At 35.6% G+C, this 18,805-nt stretch overlaps 1 protein-coding gene across 1 annotated transcript in view; it reads right to left on the bottom strand.

Annotated features, from left to right (window-relative positions):
• LOC132549627 (neurogenic locus notch homolog protein 1-like) overlaps positions 1-4,506 on the bottom strand; it is a 40,080-nt gene extending 35,574 nt beyond the window's left edge. Inside the window, exon 1 of the mRNA XM_060213574.1 lies at positions 4,309-4,506. Within this exon, the coding sequence (XP_060069557.1) occupies positions 4,309-4,506 (198 nt within the window). The remainder of the gene's footprint in view (positions 1-4,308) is intronic.
• Positions 4,507-18,805: the final 14,299 nt, after the last annotated feature.

Consider the following 18,805-nt stretch of genomic DNA (forward strand, 5'->3'; position numbering starts at 1 on the left):
TTGTTATCAGCCACCTGACGGAACAACATTGATATCAGCCTCCAGACGGAATAACATTGATATCAGCCTCCTCACGGAATAACATTGTTATCAGCCTCCTCACGGAATAACATTGTTATCAGCCTCCTGACGGAATAACATTGATATCAGCCTCCTCACGGAATAACATTGTTAACAGCCTCCTGACGGAATAACATTTGTATCACTCATCTGACGGAATAACACTATTATCATCAGTCTGACGGAATAACATTGTTATCAGCCACCTGACGGAATAACATTGATATCAGCCTCCTGACGGAATAACATTGTTATCAGCCACCTGACGGAATAACATTGATATCAGCCTCCTGACGGAATAACATTGTTATCACTCATCTGACGGAATAACACCCTGACGGAATAACATTGTTATTCCTGACGGAATAACATTGTTATCAGCCACCTGACGTAATAACACTATTATCATCAGTCTGACGGAATAACATTGTTATCAGCCACCTGACGGAATAACATTGATATCAGACTCTGACGGAATAACATTGTTATATTATCATCCGACTGACGGAATAACATTGTTATCAGCCTCCTGACGGAATAACACTATATCATCAGTCTATCAGTTATCACCTGACGGAATAACATTGTTATCAGCCACCTGACGGAATAACATTGATATCAGCCACCTGACGGAATAACATTGTTATCAGCCACCTGACGGAATAACATTGTTATTAGCCTCCTGACGGAATACATTTTTATCACTCATCTAACAAAATAACACTATTATCATCAGTCTGACGGAATAACATTGTTATCAGCCACCTGACGGAATAACACTTTTATCATCCGTCTGATGGAGTAACATTGATATCAGCCTCTTGACGGAATAATATTGATATCAGCCACCTGACGGAATAACATTGATATCAGCCTCCTGACGGAATAACATTGTTATCAGCCACCTGAAGGAATAACACTATTATCATCATCATCAGCGTCCTGACGGAATAACATTGATATCAGCCACCTGACGGAATAACATTGATATCAGCCTCCTGACGGAATAACATTGATATCAGCCACCTGACGGAATAACATTGATATCAGCCACCTGACGGAATAACATTGATATCAGCCACCTGACGGAATAACATTGATATCAGCCACCTGACGGAATAACATTGATATCAGCCTCCTGACGGAATAACATTGATATCAGCCACCTGACGGAATAACATTGATATCAGTCATCTGACATAATAACATTGATATCAGCCATCTGACGGAATAACATTGTTATCAACCTCCTGACGGAATAACATTGATATCAACTTCCTCACGGAATAACATTGATATCAGCCTCCTCACGGAATAACATGGATATCAGCCACCTGACGGAATAACATTGTTATCAGCCACCTGACGGAATAACATTGATATCAGCCTCCTCACGGAATAACATTGATATCAGCCACCTGACGGAATAACATTGTTATCAGCCACCTGACGGAATAACACTATTATCATCAGTCTGACGGAATAACATTGTTATCAGCCACCTGACGGAATAACATTGATATCAGCCTCCTGACGGAATAACATTGATATCAGCCTCCTGACGGAATAACATTGTTATCAGCCACCTGACGGAATAACATTGATATCAGCCTCCTGACGGAATAACATTGTTATCAGCCACCTGACGGAATAACATTGATATCTGACGGAATAACATTGATATCGGAATCTCACGTCGGAATAACATTGATATCAGCCACCTGACGGAATAACATTGATATCAGCCTCCTGACGGAATAACATTGATATCAGCCCCCTGACGGAATAACACTATTATCATCAGTCTGACGGAATAACATTGTTATCAGCCACCTGACGGAATAACATTGATATCAGCCTCCTGACGGAATAACATTGTTATCAGCCACCTGACGGAATAACATTGATATCAGCCACCTGACGGAATAACACTATTATCATCAGTCTGACGGAATAACATTGTTATCAGCCTGCTGACGGAATAACATTGTTATCAGCCTCCTGACGGAATAACATTGTTATCAGTTATCTGACGGAATAACATTGATAACCAGTCATCTGACGGAATAACACTATTATCATCAGTCATGACGGAATACCATTGATATCAGCCTCCTCGGAATAACATTTTTATCAGCCTCTTGACGGAATAACATTGATATCAGTCATCTGACATAATAACATTGATATCAGCCACCTGAAGGAATAACACTATTATCATCAGTCTGACGGAATAACATTGTTATCAGCCACCTGACGGAATAACATTGATATCAGCCTCTTGACGGAATAACATTGATATCAGTCATCTGACATAATAACATTGATATCAGCCACCTGAAGGAATAACACTATTATCATCAGTCTGACGGAATAACATTGTTATCAGCCTCCTGACGGAATAACATTGTTATCAGCCACCTGACGGAATAACATTGATATCATCAGTCATCTGACATAATAACATTGATATCAGCCACCTGACGGAATAACATTATTATCAGTATCAGCCATCAGCCACCTGACGGAATAACATTGATATCAGCCTCCTGAAGGAATAACATCAGCGGAATAACATTGATATGCCACGGAATAACATTGATATCAGAATAACATTGTTATCAGCCACCTGACGGAATGAATAACATAATAACATAATAACATTGATATCAGCCACCTGAAGGAATAACACTATTATCATCAGTCTGACGGAATAACATTGTTATCAGCCACCTGTCATGGTTGAATACTTTGTGATACATTTTCATGGTTGGATACTTTGTAATATATTGTCATGGTTGGATACTTTGTGATACATTGTCATAGTTTGTTACTTTGTGATACATTTTCATGGTTGAATACTTTGTTATACATTTTCATGGTTGGATACTTTGTAATATATTGTCATGGTTGGATACTTTGTGATACATTGTCATAGTTTGTTACTTTGTGATACATCGTCATGGTTGGATACTTTGTGATACATTGTCATGGTTGGATACTTTGTGATACATTGTCGTGGTTGGATACTTTGTGATACATTTTCATGGTTGGATACTTTGTGATACATTTTCATGGTTGGATACTTTGTGATACATTTTCATGGTTGAATAATTTGTGGTACATTTTCATGGTTGGATACTTTGTGATACATTGTCATGTTTTGTTACTTTGTGATATATTGTCATGGTTGAATGCTTTGTGATACATTTTCATGGTTGGATACTTTGTGATACATTTTCATGGTTTGTTACTTTGTGATACATTTTCATGGTTGGATACTTTGTGGTACATTGTCATGGTTGGATACTTTGTGATATATTGTCATGGTTGAATACTTTGTGGTATATTGTCATGGTTGAATACTTTGTGATACATTTTCATGGTTGAATACTTTGTGATACATTGTCATGGTTAGATACATTGTGATACATTGTCAAAGTTGAATGCATTGTGATACATTGTCAAGGTTGAATGCATTGATATATTGCCGTTGTTGAATATGCTGTGATATATTGCCGTTGTTGAATACATTGTGATATAATGCCGTGGTTGAATACTTGCCCCCAAACAGATTAAGATCAGGATCAGCTGGATTGATATGACCATGTCTATGTTCAGGTTACTTCCCTTTGCGCCTTAAGATAAAAAAGAAAGAAAACGCGCACAATGTGTAACGTAAGTTGTATGGCATATTTAAATTTTAATATAATGAAAGCTTTGAATATGTTCACTTAAGTGTAAAAAGTAATCACACATCAGTCTGTTCCTACTTAACAAAACAGTTCCATATAATTTCTTTGAAACCTTATCACACTGCTGTCACTTTATTGCAATATACACGTATAAGTATCTCCTTAAACGCTTTACATTAATATGAAGAAAAACAATTCTTTTCACCAAAAAGATTTTGGTGATGTATGAAACAGCCATAGTAATAAACATACTATAATATACACTACTCACAATTTGATACGGATCACTTTTTTATTTAATGTGTAACGGTATCTATTTTAAGAATATAGTCTACAGTTCAATTTATGCATATTTCGGCATTATAAGATGAAGATTTAACAACACCAAGCTAAGAATAACAGTATTGATTTGCTTCAATGCTCATTGTACACAGATACCCCAAAAATCGCAAATTACGACGAAAGGGGCGAAAAATTAAGTCCTACGAAACAGTGTCGTTCAGCGAAAAATACAGTGTTAGTATCGAGTATAACGTCCTCGAGCATCAATTACGCTCTGGCAGCGGCGGCGCATGCTTCTGATCAAGTCTCGTATCCGGTTTAAGGGAATACTTGTCCATTCAGCGACGAGAGCTGCTTGAAGTTCCTGAAGCGTTCTAGGTTGGATGTTTCTCGGCGAAACAGCGTTCTGAAGCCTGTCCCACACGTGTTCAATAGGATTGAGATCTGGATATCGGGCTGGCCAGTCCATCCTCTCAATTGTTTCCCTTTCCAGATACTGTTCAGTCACACGAGTTCTGTGTGGTCACGCATTATCGTCCATAAGAATGAATTCCGGACCTATAGCACCAGCATAAGGCCTAACGTACATGTCTAGGACTTCGTCACAGTACCTCTGTGCAGTCAAACTGCCATTAAGGAACACATGAAGGTCGGTCTTGCCTTGCATGCTAATGCCATCCCAAACCATAACAGATCCACCACCATATCGGTCATGTTGGGAAACGTTAGCGGCATGGAACCTCTCATTTGGTAGTCGCCACACCCTGGCACGTCGGTCAATGAAATCTAAGCAAAATCTAGACTCGTCTGTAAAAAGTACGTCATTACGTAGTGACGTAGCGTTGATGAACCTTTGACGTCGAGCTGCAATAACAAGATAGCGGTCTTGACGCTGCGAGGTAAGTAGTTCACGACCCCCCACCATGTCTTCTGGAGACAGTTCCATAATTTTGGTAACGATTCCACATACGGGACACAACACAACAACAACAAAACAATCTGGGACACACCAAGGTCGTTGGCCACCTCCCTTTGTGACCTACCAGACCAATGCCCCTGTCCATATCTGAAGTGCTTAGACGTCTTCTAGCCTGCTGTCGGGGCATTTTGAAACCATTAAAATTCAAAATGTAAAGTAAAAAGCGAGATATTCCGCCACAAACGTATTGCTGACAATCTGCACGTAGGAGGCCCGTGCATGTACACGTGAAGTGTAGGCGTTACGGGTGACTGACCACATAAACACCCGATACACATAGACCTCGGTACAGATACAAACCAACAAATAAAAGGAATACATATTATTTTATTTTAAAAGAAAATTTTGCTAATTATTAGGTGTGATCCCTATCAAATTGTGTGTAGTATATAATGCTTTCGGAAATTATATCTCGATTTCAGTCGGAATATTGAAGAATAATAACTTCGTCACTAATGGATCATTAATAGATAATAACACTAACGCCTTCGTTGTGAGATAAACAATTCTGTATCATATTGTTATACATTGTTTATCTCACATACATGTTCCATTACAAAACAAATTGTTTTCTAGGCAAATAATTACAATCAAGTTTATCATTACGCTCAACATTTCAAACCTAATGTGTGTTTTATAATTATCATGCATCTTCAGCCAATGACCTCCTGAAAAATGGTATTGTCCGGAACTTTTAAAAAATAATAGTCATTCTATTATACTTTTATACTCTTATGTGTACTCAACTGTAAGCCAGTCTGTCTTATTTTCTCCTTGTCCGTTACAATGTAAAAAGTTAATTTTCGTAATGAAAATTTAGTATGTATTATAGTAAGCTTACATTGTACCTTTATTGTATCAATGCTTGGCATAGAATTTAATATCAACAATCAGACCACTTGTATCAGGTCCCCAAATATAAGGTCAAATAGATAAAAGTACTCTCGTACAACGATGCCCCACAAACTTTACTCAAGACTTTCTTACTCCTAAAACAAAGCTGTACAAGTTATTCATACTTACTGAAACAAACCAAATATGGACATTTAGTTACATTTCATACATTACAGACAGTATTTGGAAGCTGCAGAGACATGGGGTCATGCGCAATTCAACACAGGGCAAAAGTGTTTGACATAAATTGAAGATTTCGAGAAAAATGACAACTGTAGAGCTAGAAACTGGAAAACTATGAAAGTGATGAACTTATGATATCTTATATCCTTAGAACTGCTGAGAGATAACGTTACACACTCTATCCAAACTGTTTGATGGCATGTTCAACATTCAGCAATGAGTGATTACACTTGTAGACACGCTTAAGACAGTCCTGTACTTGTTCCAGCAGAACACGTAACAAACAGGTGCATGTTACATTGTATATGTGATATACATGATAATCATGATGATTTTACTTATAACCCATTCCTACACAGAAGTCGCACTGCTTTCCTTCAGTGCGACGATAGCATGGAAGTTGATTCAACTTTGAAGGGCTATTGACGAATACATGTTACACGAAGTTTATATATGAAACACATAGAAAATATCTGGTCCGCTTAATGGTCGTTTATCATATTGCTTTTATTTTAGCTCATTTAATTATATCTTTTGTTTGATATAATTATCAAATCGTGAGTCGTCGATATAAACAAGTCTCCTCACTTTTCTAACACTTTGGAATCATTACATATACTTACTTTGCTCTAGTATATATTTAGTTCAAGTTATCAGTAATATCTTTTAAAAAAAACCCAACATAATCATTCCGAACACAAATTCAAGAAAACTAGGGCAACAGCATGTGATTGTTTGCTCGATTCTAACGAATGACTTGGCAGTAATTTCTCGTTTTTTATCTACCGCTTAGAAACAGAGGAAGGACTGTAGAAGTAAAATGTGTCACTGATAATAAGGACTGTGCACGTAAGCCAATGTTCATATCTCATCTTGTTATCTAGTTTAATCGCCTGACTGAGAAGTTTCGTTAAATTTATGAAACAAACTTTTTGTTTCGGTTTGAATAATTTCAGACACTCTGGATTGATGTCAAAGTACGCTACCAGATTTCGTTATTATCACACTGATCTATTCATAGTTTGATGGCAAATTTCAAATATTTCTTCTGAAATTATTATACGTGTGTGAATGTTTATATGATATGCATCTAAAATATTCATAAATTTGATAACAATATGATACAGTTTTACGGTCGTCATAGTGACCTTAGTAAAACAATATTCTATTTCTTTGGGTGATAGGAAAATGTGTTTGATGCTCCTTAGTATGCATGTGTGTTCCGTTGTTGTATACTTTGTCATCATTTGAGAAAGTGACATTACTTACTTGAATTGACCAAGGTTTAAATGACGGGTGTCGTCGATAAAGCAGGAGACTCTTACTCTTCCGGAACACCTGGTCTTATTCTCCTGGTACTTTTTCAGGAGTCTTCGTTTAAATCTTTCTTTTGTTCATGTATTCCTCTAGTTTTATTAAATGTAAGATTTGATTACGATTATGTTGGCATGTTGACATTTTCTTGTTGTTTTATAGATGTCATGTCTAATATCAATACGTGATACTATTGTGTATATTGATAAAGGTGATATTTTTATCTACATATATATACGTTTTTAGCAGCAATTACTTAAAAATAATATAATAAAAAAAATACCGATATATCACCAGAATCTTAATTCAAACTCAAATTCAATAAAAAGAAGGCAAAAATCAAAACTAAGGGCAGATCAAATCGGAAAGCCCAATGAAGAATAGATTATAGGACAAGCCCACATGTCCCAGTACTATGTCCGATAAACACATCGAGAAACGTCGTTCACCAGTAATATTGGTTCAATGTTCCAATGAGAAAGTCAACCTACCTTACTGATTGTAATCTACTCCAACAATGCTGAAGCTGACACAAATATTTTACCTAACTTTACCTAACTCACTTCTTCTTAAACTGATAGTTGTAAAGACCGGAATGGCCGAAAGAGGGCGCCTCTTGGAATATTATTAACGGTAAAACATTTGAACAGTGAACAGTAGATAAGCCCTATCTCGCTATGTTTCTAACCCATTGTGCCATGTATGTAGATCGATAAGTAATGGTAAAGTCAGACGTTGAAAATATGATTCACTTTTGCAATATTAAGGGTTTATGAGCAAACAGCTTATGCGATATCTAGTAATAATATCATTGGTATGGTCCAATATTGCTACCGGATCCTAACAAACAAATGTTCGCTGGATGTGTATTACTGAAATAGACATATGATCAATGAAGTAATAACGACAGTATGGAGAAGTGAATTGTCAATTTTTTCGAGGCAACCTGCCCATTTATCAAGACGCATATATTACATAAATTACATCACATACATACGACATAAAATAAATTCAAAGTTAGAAACTAAAATCGAGAGCGGTGGTGTAAATTTAGGTGTCTCGATAATCCTTTCGGCCGATGAACGCCGAAGGTCCTTTATAAAGGACAAAACACCATCTTAAGTTGTTGGATGAAAGGTGGTGATTCAAGTATCAAAATGTTTTGTTGAAATATCGGTACGCTGTGTAAGTTATGTGATCGCAGAAAAGAAATCAAAGTACTGAAAGTACTGAGAGGCTAAACGTATTGAAAAATGTTCACAAATAACCGCTACGCTATATTACTTTCCCCATACTCCTACACTTTGGAATGCAAAAATTACTAAAATAAGAGAACCAGAGGCTATTTGTCTTAACTTTAAGCGATTTTATATTTTCTTTAATTCTTATTTCAAATTTGACGATAATAATGTGAATAAATCAAAATAGGTAAAAAAAAATAACAAAATACACACAACCGTATATTTATCGCCAACAAGCCAAATGATAAATAGCTCTATGATGAAGTTGACTAAATAAAACCTTTGAAATACCCAAGATGTTGCAATTACTATCCTATCATTATGAGCATTTAGACAAATCGAAAGGACTTTATACCTACTTCTTTATTTTGAATGAATTGCAAAGTTATAGTCCTTACTTATTATAGTTATATTTGTAGTTGAGGAAAGTAGATAAGGTATACACTGCATTTCAGATAGATAAAAGTGTAAGTAATTATATTAAATGTATTTACATGCCTATCTTCCTTGAAGTATCATGGTTAGACTTTCCTTCCAGTAATTATGTCTATAAAGACATAGTTCTATGAGATTAAACCAGACTTCCAGATATATACAAAATTTACAATATTTTCACTATAGCTACTACTTTTTCTGATCCCCAATGCATTAGGTAATGTCACCATGACACGCTAAATGAATAAATATGTTATGGAAATATTTCGTTCTAGTTAATTGATAATTATAAACATGAATATTTTGGGGTTTTATATACGTGCTTTGTTTAAAGGAATATTTTCATTTCAAGGAACTTTGATAGACATTAACAAACCTTGAGAAATCAGCACAATCAACCTTCATCAAATAAAACTAAAAGACAAAAAATATAAGTTATAACAAAGTCCACATCTTGGTCAGTACAGTATAAAAATATATCATTCATAAATCATGAGCACCAAATGTATCTTGCCTATGAAACGCAAACTTTTTATCTTCAAAAAGTTGAAAAAGTGTCATGGCGGTGGGTGTGAAAATCCTGAAAAAAATGTCATATCGGCGGGTGTGCGCGTAGGACGAACAGTCCAATTTTGTGACGTCTAATGAGGTAAAGTGATGTTATATATTAAGACGATCTTGCCACAACGACAAGGATTAAAGGAAAATTGATGTTCTGTTTGTCAGTTTTGTTTGTTTATCAATGCTGTTAGTTGATAATTCAAACCAAGCCCCCAGACTAGCTTCTTATCATAGCGCCCGTACAGTGTTCTGTACGCTTACGTCATGTCGAGAATTCCGTAAAATATATTGTTCAAAATTTATCAATAGTTCATCCATACTGTGCTTCTTTTTTGAAATATATAGCAATCGTATTGATATTAATAAAAAATAAACTAATTTTGGATGCTTTTAAGATAGCGATTTGAAAAATCGCGGCATTATTTACGCAGAAAATTGCCGCTAGAGGGCTCTAACTCTTTTCGATATTTCAGCCAATGAGAAAGCCAGGATCGGTAAATTTTGTCTGAAAGGCCGTCGCAATAGGCTATGCGTACCGAGTAGGTTTAGCCTAACAACATTGCCACATTCCGAGGAAAGGAGCTTACCAGTACATCCGGTCCCACTCTAATGAAAAGTTGATTTAAAATAAGAAATTATACAGATTTTAATGAATGTATGTATAATTAGAATAAAAAAAGTATTGTAACAAAAAATTAACAGTTAAATGCACAAAAAGACAGAAATAGGGTTGTTTTTATTTTAATTATCCTCTCTGCATTGATAAAATGTTGATACTTTGATTTGGTTTTAGATAGCCGTATGTAAATTCTAGACTGGTGTTATCACCCACTGTTATGAAGCTACCTACATGAACCATTGATAACATATGTCTATTTTCTTCGATAATAACTAGGACGCAATAAAAATTCGAATAACAGAGTCGGCATTCAACCATCTGATGTCCCGAGTAGAGGTTAGAAACTTATCTTTTCATTAGCAAATTTTGCGAACTCAGAATTGATATTATGTATGCTGACAGAGGCCATTATGACACTGTGAAAATAAAGATAACTTCGACTCGCTAGAGTAAATTGCCGCCATTTAACTGAGAGAAGGAAAATTGCGGATATATTATGTATTTGAATAGTTATCTGAAAAGATTGCTCTGTTCATATGACAGATGTGACATGCAGGATACATTTTGCTAGTTAAACTGATTGGCTCACCACTGACCAAACTAACGACACTGCTCTAATGATATAGATTCGTATGGTACATTAATTTCGTAATAATTAGATACATATATATCCAATACTTAGTTATACTTTATCGTAATGTTTTTTCGTTTCTTTCGCACTTTTCAGAAATACCAGAAATAAAAAATGTGAAAATAAAAAAAATCTGAATATGCCCAAAAAATCACTGACCCACCACCAAAGCGATCAAGTCTGCATAGCGCTCTCCTGATCCATATTAGATATATCCTATCAAACTTTAAATCACTGTGGAAGTCAACACAAAACCTAGAATCATCTGTGAACATAACATTTCTCCAATGACGTAATTGCCAATTCAAATGATGAGTGGCCCATTGATGTCTGGATTGTCGATGACCTCTGGATAAAATAATGTGTGACTGCTACTTATAGCAATCATTAAATCATAGGTGTAACAGTGGCATGGAGTCTGTTTCTGAGTTGTCACAGTGATGAAATCCTGTAGTACATTATGTAGCACGCTGAAAAATCAAGACAGGACACTGATCAAAACCGTGACAGTGTGTCGTGTAACCGTCACATAAAATCAATCCTGTGGGCTGTCAGTGTGTACAGCGTGGTGTCCAGATCTGGGGCGTGTGACGGACGTTATTTGTCTGTTGATAGCGATTCCATATAGTGTGTAATCACGCTTTGAGATAACATGAAGCTGAGTGTGCCACAGTGTGTCAGGGTTTGAGTATATAACCAGCTTGAAGGTGATCATAGTGTCGTGCGGCTTCCATATCATTTATAATGTCTTCGCATGATTAGTTTTTCAAGTTTTGTTACAAATTGATTAAATGTTTCCAACATTCAACTTCACTTAGTGTAGAATAACAGAATCAAAACAAGGGTTTGTAGTAATAGACCATCAACATCACACCACCATAGTTAACAGTGTGTAACAGTGTGTAACAGGGGTAAGATATATTCATCAATCACTGAGTGCTTTCACAGTGTTGACATGACTTTAGGTACATATTATAAACTACGAGTGCAATTACCGGCAATACATGATTTGAATTTTTAAAGATATTATGGTCACAATTTATGATCCTTAACTTATTTTGTCCAGTATATATAGCAATCGTATTGATATTAATAAAAAATAAACTAATTTTGGATGTTGTAACAGGGTTTGAAAAATCGCGGCATTATATTACATCAGAAAATTGATCACAGTGTGTAACAGTGTGTAACTCTTTTGTAGTATATTTCAGCCAATGAGAAAGTGTGTAACAGGATCACTGAGTGTGATCAAATTTAACAGTGTGTAAAGGCCGTGCAACAGTGTAGGTGTATATTATATAACATCAATCACTGAGTGTGATGTGTAGTAGTATATTATATAAATCAATCACATTGATCACAGTGTGTAACAGTGAGGAAAGTTTGTAGCTATATTATATAACATCAATCACTGAGTGTGATCACAGTGTGAAAAGTTGATTTAAAATAAGAAATTATACAGATTTTAAGTGAATGTAACAGTGTGTAACAGGGTTTGTAGTAATTATATAAATCAATATTGTAACAAAAAATTAACAGTTAAATCAATCACTGAGTGTGATCACAGTGTGTAACAGGGTTTGTAGTTTATTATATAACATCAATCACTGAGTGTGATGTAACAGTGTGTAACAGGGTTTGTAGTATATTATATAACATCAATCACTGAGTGTGATCACAGTGTGTAACAGTGTGTAACAGGGTTTGTAGTATATTATATAACATCAATCACTGAGTGTGATCACAGTGTGTAACAGGGTTTGTAGTATATTATATAACATCAATCACAGTGTGAGTGTGATCACAGTGTGTAACAGTGTGTAACAGGGTTTGTAGTAAATTATATAACATCAATCACTGAGTGTGATCACAGTGTGTAACAGGGTTTGTAGTATATTATATAACATCAATCACTGAGTGTGATCACAGTGTGTAACAGGGTTTGTAGTATATTATATAACATCAATCACTGAGTGTGATCACAGTGTGTAACAGTGTGTAACAGGGTTTGTAGTATATTATATAACATCAATCACTGAGTGTGATCACAGTATGTAACAGTGTGTAACAGGGTTTGTAGTATATTATATAACATCAATCACTGAGTGTGATCACAGTGTGTAACAGGGTTTGTAGTATATTATATAACATCAATCACTGAGTGTGATCACAGTGTGTAACAGTGTGTAACAGGGTTTGTAGTATATTATATAACATCAATCACTGAGTGTGATCACAGTGTGATCACAGTGTGTAACAGGGTTTGTAGTATATTATATAACATCAATCACTGAGTGTGATCACAGTGTGTAACAGGGTTTGTAGTATATTATATAACATCAATCACTGAGTGTGATCACAGTGTGTAACAGTAGTATATTATATAACATCAATCACTGAGTGTGATCACAGTGTGTAACAGTGTGTAACAGGGTTTGTAGTATATTATATAACATAATCACTGAGTGTGATCACAGTGTGTAACAGGGTTTGTAGTATATTATATAACATCAATCACTGAGTGTGATCACAGTGTGTAACTGGGTTTGTAGTATATTATATAACATCAATCACTGAGTGTGATCACAGTGTGTAACAGGGTGATCACAGTGTGTAACAGGGTTTGTAGTATATTATATAACATCAATCACTGAGTGTGATCACAGTGTGTAACAGTGTGTAACAGGGTTTGTAGTATATTATATAACATCAATCACTGAGTGTGATCACACAGTGTGTAACAGGGTTTGTAGTATATTATATAACATCAATCACTGAGTGTGATCACAGTGTGTAACAGTGTGTAACAGGGTTTGTAGTATTATATAACATCAATCACTGAGTGTGATCACAGTGTGTAACAGGGTTTGTAGTATATTATATAACATCAATCACTGAGTGTGATCACAGTGTGTAACAGTGTGTAACAGGGTTTGTAGTATATTATATAACATCAATCACTGAGTGTGATCACAGTGTGTAACAGGGTTTGTAGTATATTATATAACATCAATCACTGAGTGTGATCACAGTGTGTAACAGGGTTTGTAGTATATTATATAACATCAATCACTGAGTGTGATCACAGTGTGATCACAGTGTGTAACAGGCTTTTTAGTATATTATATAACATCAATCACTGAGTGTGATCACAGTGTGTAACAGGGTTTGTAGTATATTATATAACATCAATCACTGAGTGTGATCACAGTGTGTAACAGTGTGTAACAGGGTTTGTAGTATATTATATAACATCAATCACTGAGTGTGATCACAGTGTGTAACAGGGTTTGTAGTATATTATATAACATCAATCACTGAGTGTGATCACAGTGTGTAACAGGGTTTGTAGTATATTATATAACATCAATCACTGAGTGTGATCACAGTGTGTAACAGGGTTGGTAGTATATTATATAACATCAATCACTGAGTGTGATCACAGTGTGTAACAGTGTGTAACAGGGTTTGTAGTATATTATATAACATCAATCACTGAGTGTGATCACAGTGTGTAACAGGGTTTGTAGTATATTATATAACATCAATCACTGAGTGTGATCACAGTGTGTAACAGGGTTTGTAGTATATTATATAACATCAATCACTGAGTGTGATCACAGTGTGTAACAGGGTTTGTAGTATATTATATAACATCAATCACTGAGTGTGATCACAGTGTGTAACAGTGTGTAACAGGGTTTGTAGTATATGATATTACATCAATCACTGAGTGTGATCACAGTGTGTAACAGTGTGTAACAGGGTTTGTAGTATATTATATAACATCAATCACTGAGTGTGATCACAGTGTGTAACAGGGTTTGTAGTATATTATATAACATCAATCACTGAGTGTGATCACAGTGTGTAACAGTGTGTAACAGGGTTTGTAGTATATTATATAACATCAATCACTGAGTGTGATCACAGTGTGTAACAGTGTGTTTGTAGTATATTATATAACATCAATCACTGAGTGTGATCACAGTGTGTAACAGGGTTTGTAGTATATTATATAACATCAATCACTGAGTGTGATCACAGTGTGTAACAGGGTTTGTAGTATATTATATAACATCAATCACTGAGTGTGATCACAGTGTGTAACAGGGTTAGTGTGTCACAGTGTGTAACAGGGTTTGTAGTATATTATATAACATCAATCACTGAGTGTGATCACAGTGTGTAACAGGGTTTGTAGTATATTATATAACATCAATCACTGAGTGTGATCACAGTGTGTAACAGTGTGTAACAGGGTTTGTAGTATATTATATAACATCAATCACTGAGTGTGATCACACAGTGTGTAACAGGGTTTGTAGTATATTATATAACATCAATCACTGAGTGTGATCACAGTGTGTAACAGGGTTTGTAGTATATTATATAACATCAATCACTGAGTGTGATCACAGTGTGTAACAGTGTGTAACAGGGTTTGTAGTATATTATATAACATCAATCACTGAGTGTGATCACAGTGTGTAACAGGGTTTGTAGTATATTATATAACATCAATCACTGAGTGTGATCACAGTGTGTAACAGTGTGTAACAGGGTTTGTAGTATATTATATAACATCAATCACTGAGTGTGATCACAGTGTGTAACAGGGTTTGTAGTATATTATATAACATCAATCACTGAGTGTGATCACAGTGTGTAACAGTGTGTAACAGGGTTTGTAGTATATTATATAACATCAATCACTGAGTGTGATCACAGTGTGTAACAGGGTTTGTAGTATATTATATAACATCAATCACTGAGTGTGATCACAGTGTGTAACAGTGTGTAACAGGGTTTGTAGTATATGATATTACATCAATCACTGAGTGTGATCACAGTGTGATCACAGTGTGTAACAGGCTTTTTAGTATATTATATAACATCAATCACTGAGTGTGATCACATTCTGTAATAGTGTGTAACAGGGTTTGTAGTATATTATATAACGTCACTCACTAAATGGGATAACAATGTCACAAACCAATTGTATTTTTGTCGAATCGTTATTTTCTCTCTTGGTTCTTCTCTGGTAATGTTTCTCTTTGAGTGTTTCGTGTGAAATATTTTCTGTTACACGTGTATTTACACTGTTGGGAATCTTTAACGATAAATACATCATTTTTTCTGAAACCAAATATAGAAGATAGATGTTATATTACTTTTATAGGTGATTGATGGTAGAGTCAGTTACTCTCTGAAGTTGGTCAACTTTACAAACCCTGATGGTACGGCATGGAACGGACTTCATTACAACGGTAACAGGAAACTGTGTGATGGAAATAATAAGGATACATGTGACACGTACTTCAGGATCTGTATACAAAAGTAAGTAAAATTGACATTGTAACTGGTACTTCAAGATCTGTCTACAAATGTAAGTAAACTTGTCATCGTGACAGCTACTTCAAGATCTGTTTACAAAAGTAGGTAAAATTGTCATCGTGACAGCTACTTCAAGATCTGTATACAAAAGTAAGTAAAATTGTCATCGTGACAGGTACTTCAAGATTTGTCTACAAATGTAAGTAAAATTGTCATCGTGACAGGTACTTCAAGATTTGTTTACAAAAGTAAGTAAAATTATTATCAAATTCTGTGTAATTTCTTCCTAAATCAAAAAATATATTTGTTCTTGATACATCCAGGCGATAATATTCAATATGGGTTAGTTGAACTTAGTACATGAACTACATATTACCGGAAATCTCGATACCATTCTTGACGATACAAACAAACTGTGGAATACATCAGGTGAGATAAACATAATTACTTCCGATGTCTAGATACAGGAAAAACATCAGATGTGGTAGAGACAAGCAAAAGGGAAATCTGGAACTCTCTACTCTTACTGTTTTTGATTGGAATCTAAAATAAAAGTCGTACCAACACAAAGCTGAATATTATCTTGAAAAAAAATGAAAACCCCAAATTATGCACTTTTAACAAGACAAGACCAATTGTAGCAAGCTTTAACAGGTTTAATTTAGTCTTTAGATTTTAATTAAAAGCTTTATAATGAGGTACTCACAAAATATCACCCAAGGCCACACCGACAAACTGTACTGCTACCTAAAATCCGTACAGATGAATGGCCGGAACTATAGAAAAACACCCTAACCGAATCACAATCTGACCTGAATATTATTAATGTTCGACTTTATACCAGGTTACAAATCTATATCTGTGACTATTAAAGAATTGATGAAGATTTAATGAGCGGAGCAAAAATTAAGATAGAATGATCGAAAAAGGTAACACATGAGACATGGCAAGAGTTTTGAAAAAGAAGCAAATTACAATTAACACGTTCATCATTCCCCGTTAGTCATGTTGAGAGTTAGTTAAGGTTGAGTGAGCAGGAATATAGAGCTACTGAGTTCATCATTCCCCGTTAGTCATGTTGAGAGTTAGTTAAGGTTGAGTGAGCAGGAATATAGAGATACTGAGTTTCATCATTCCACGTTAGTCATGTTGAGATTTAGTTAAGGTTGAGTGAGCAGGAATATAGAGCTACTGAGTTCATCATTCCCCGTTAGTCATGTTGAGAGTTAGTTAAGGTTGAGTGAGCAGGAATATAGAGCTACTGAGTTCATCATTCCCCGTTAGTCATGTTGAGAGTTAGTTAAGGTTGAGTGAGCAGGAATATAGAGCTACTGAGTTTCATCATTCCCCGTTAGTCATGTTGAGAGTTAGTTAAGGTTGAGTGAGCAGGAATATAGAGCTACTGAGTTTCATCATTCCACGTTAGTCATGTTGAGAGTTAGTTAAGGTTGAGTGAGCAGGAATATAGAGCTACTGAGTTTCATCATTCCACGTTAGTCATGTTGAGTGAGCAGGAATATGAGAGTTAGTTAAGGTTGAGTGAGCAGGAATATAGAGCTACTGAGTTTCATCATTCCACGTTAGTCATGTTGAGATTTAGTTAAGGTTGAGTGAGCAGGAATATAGAGCTACTGAGTTTCATCATTCCATGTTAGTCATGTTGAGAGTTAGTTAAGGTTGAGTGAGCAGGAATGCAGATAAACTAAGTTTCATCATTCCCCGTTAGTCATGTTGAGAGTTAGTTAAGGTTGAGTGAGCAGGAATATAGAGCGACTGAGTTTCATCATTCCCCGTTAGTCATGTTGAGAGTTAGTTAAGGTTGAGTGAGCAGGAATATAGAGCAACTGAGTTTCATCATTCCCCGTTAGTCATGTTGAGAGTTAGTTAAGGTTGAGTGAGCAGGAATATAGAGCTACTGAGTTTCATCATCCCACGTTAGTCATGTTGAGAGTTAGTTAAGGTTGAATGAGCAGGAATATAGAGCTACTGAGTTTCATCATTCCACGTTAGTCATGTTGAGAGTTAGTTAAGGTTGAGTGAGCAGGAATATAGAGCTACTGAGTTCATCATTCCCCGTTAGTCATGTTGAGAGTTAGTTAAGGTTGAGTGAGCAGGAATATAGAGCTACTGAGTTCATCATTCCACGTTAGTCATGTTGAGAGTTAGTTAAGGTTGAGTGAGCAGGAATATAGAGCTACTGAGTTTCATCATTCCCCGTTAGTCATGTTGAGAGTTAGTTAAGGTTGAGTGAGCAGGAATATAGAGCTACTGAGTTCATCATTCCACGTTAGTCATGTTGAGAGTTAGTTAAGGTTGAGTGAGCAGGAATGCAGATAAACTAAGTTTCATCATTCCCCGTTAGTCATGTTGAGAGTTAGTTAAGGTTGAGTGAGCAGGAATGCAGATCAACTAAGTTTCATCATTCCCCGTTAGTCATGTTGAGAGTTAGTTAAGGTTGAGTGAGCAGGAATATAGAGCAACTGAGTTTCATCATTCCCCGTTAGTCATGTTGAGAGTTAGTTAAGGTTGAGTGAGCAGGAATATATAGCTATTGAGTTAATCATTCACCGTTAG

Source organism: Ylistrum balloti, unplaced genomic scaffold (assembly GCF_031769215.1).
Source record: "Ylistrum balloti isolate Yb309-2 unplaced genomic scaffold, AGI_CSIRO_Ybal_v1 Utg370070, whole genome shotgun sequence".
NCBI classification, from domain to species: Eukaryota; Metazoa; Mollusca; class Bivalvia; order Pectinida; family Pectinidae; genus Ylistrum; species Ylistrum balloti.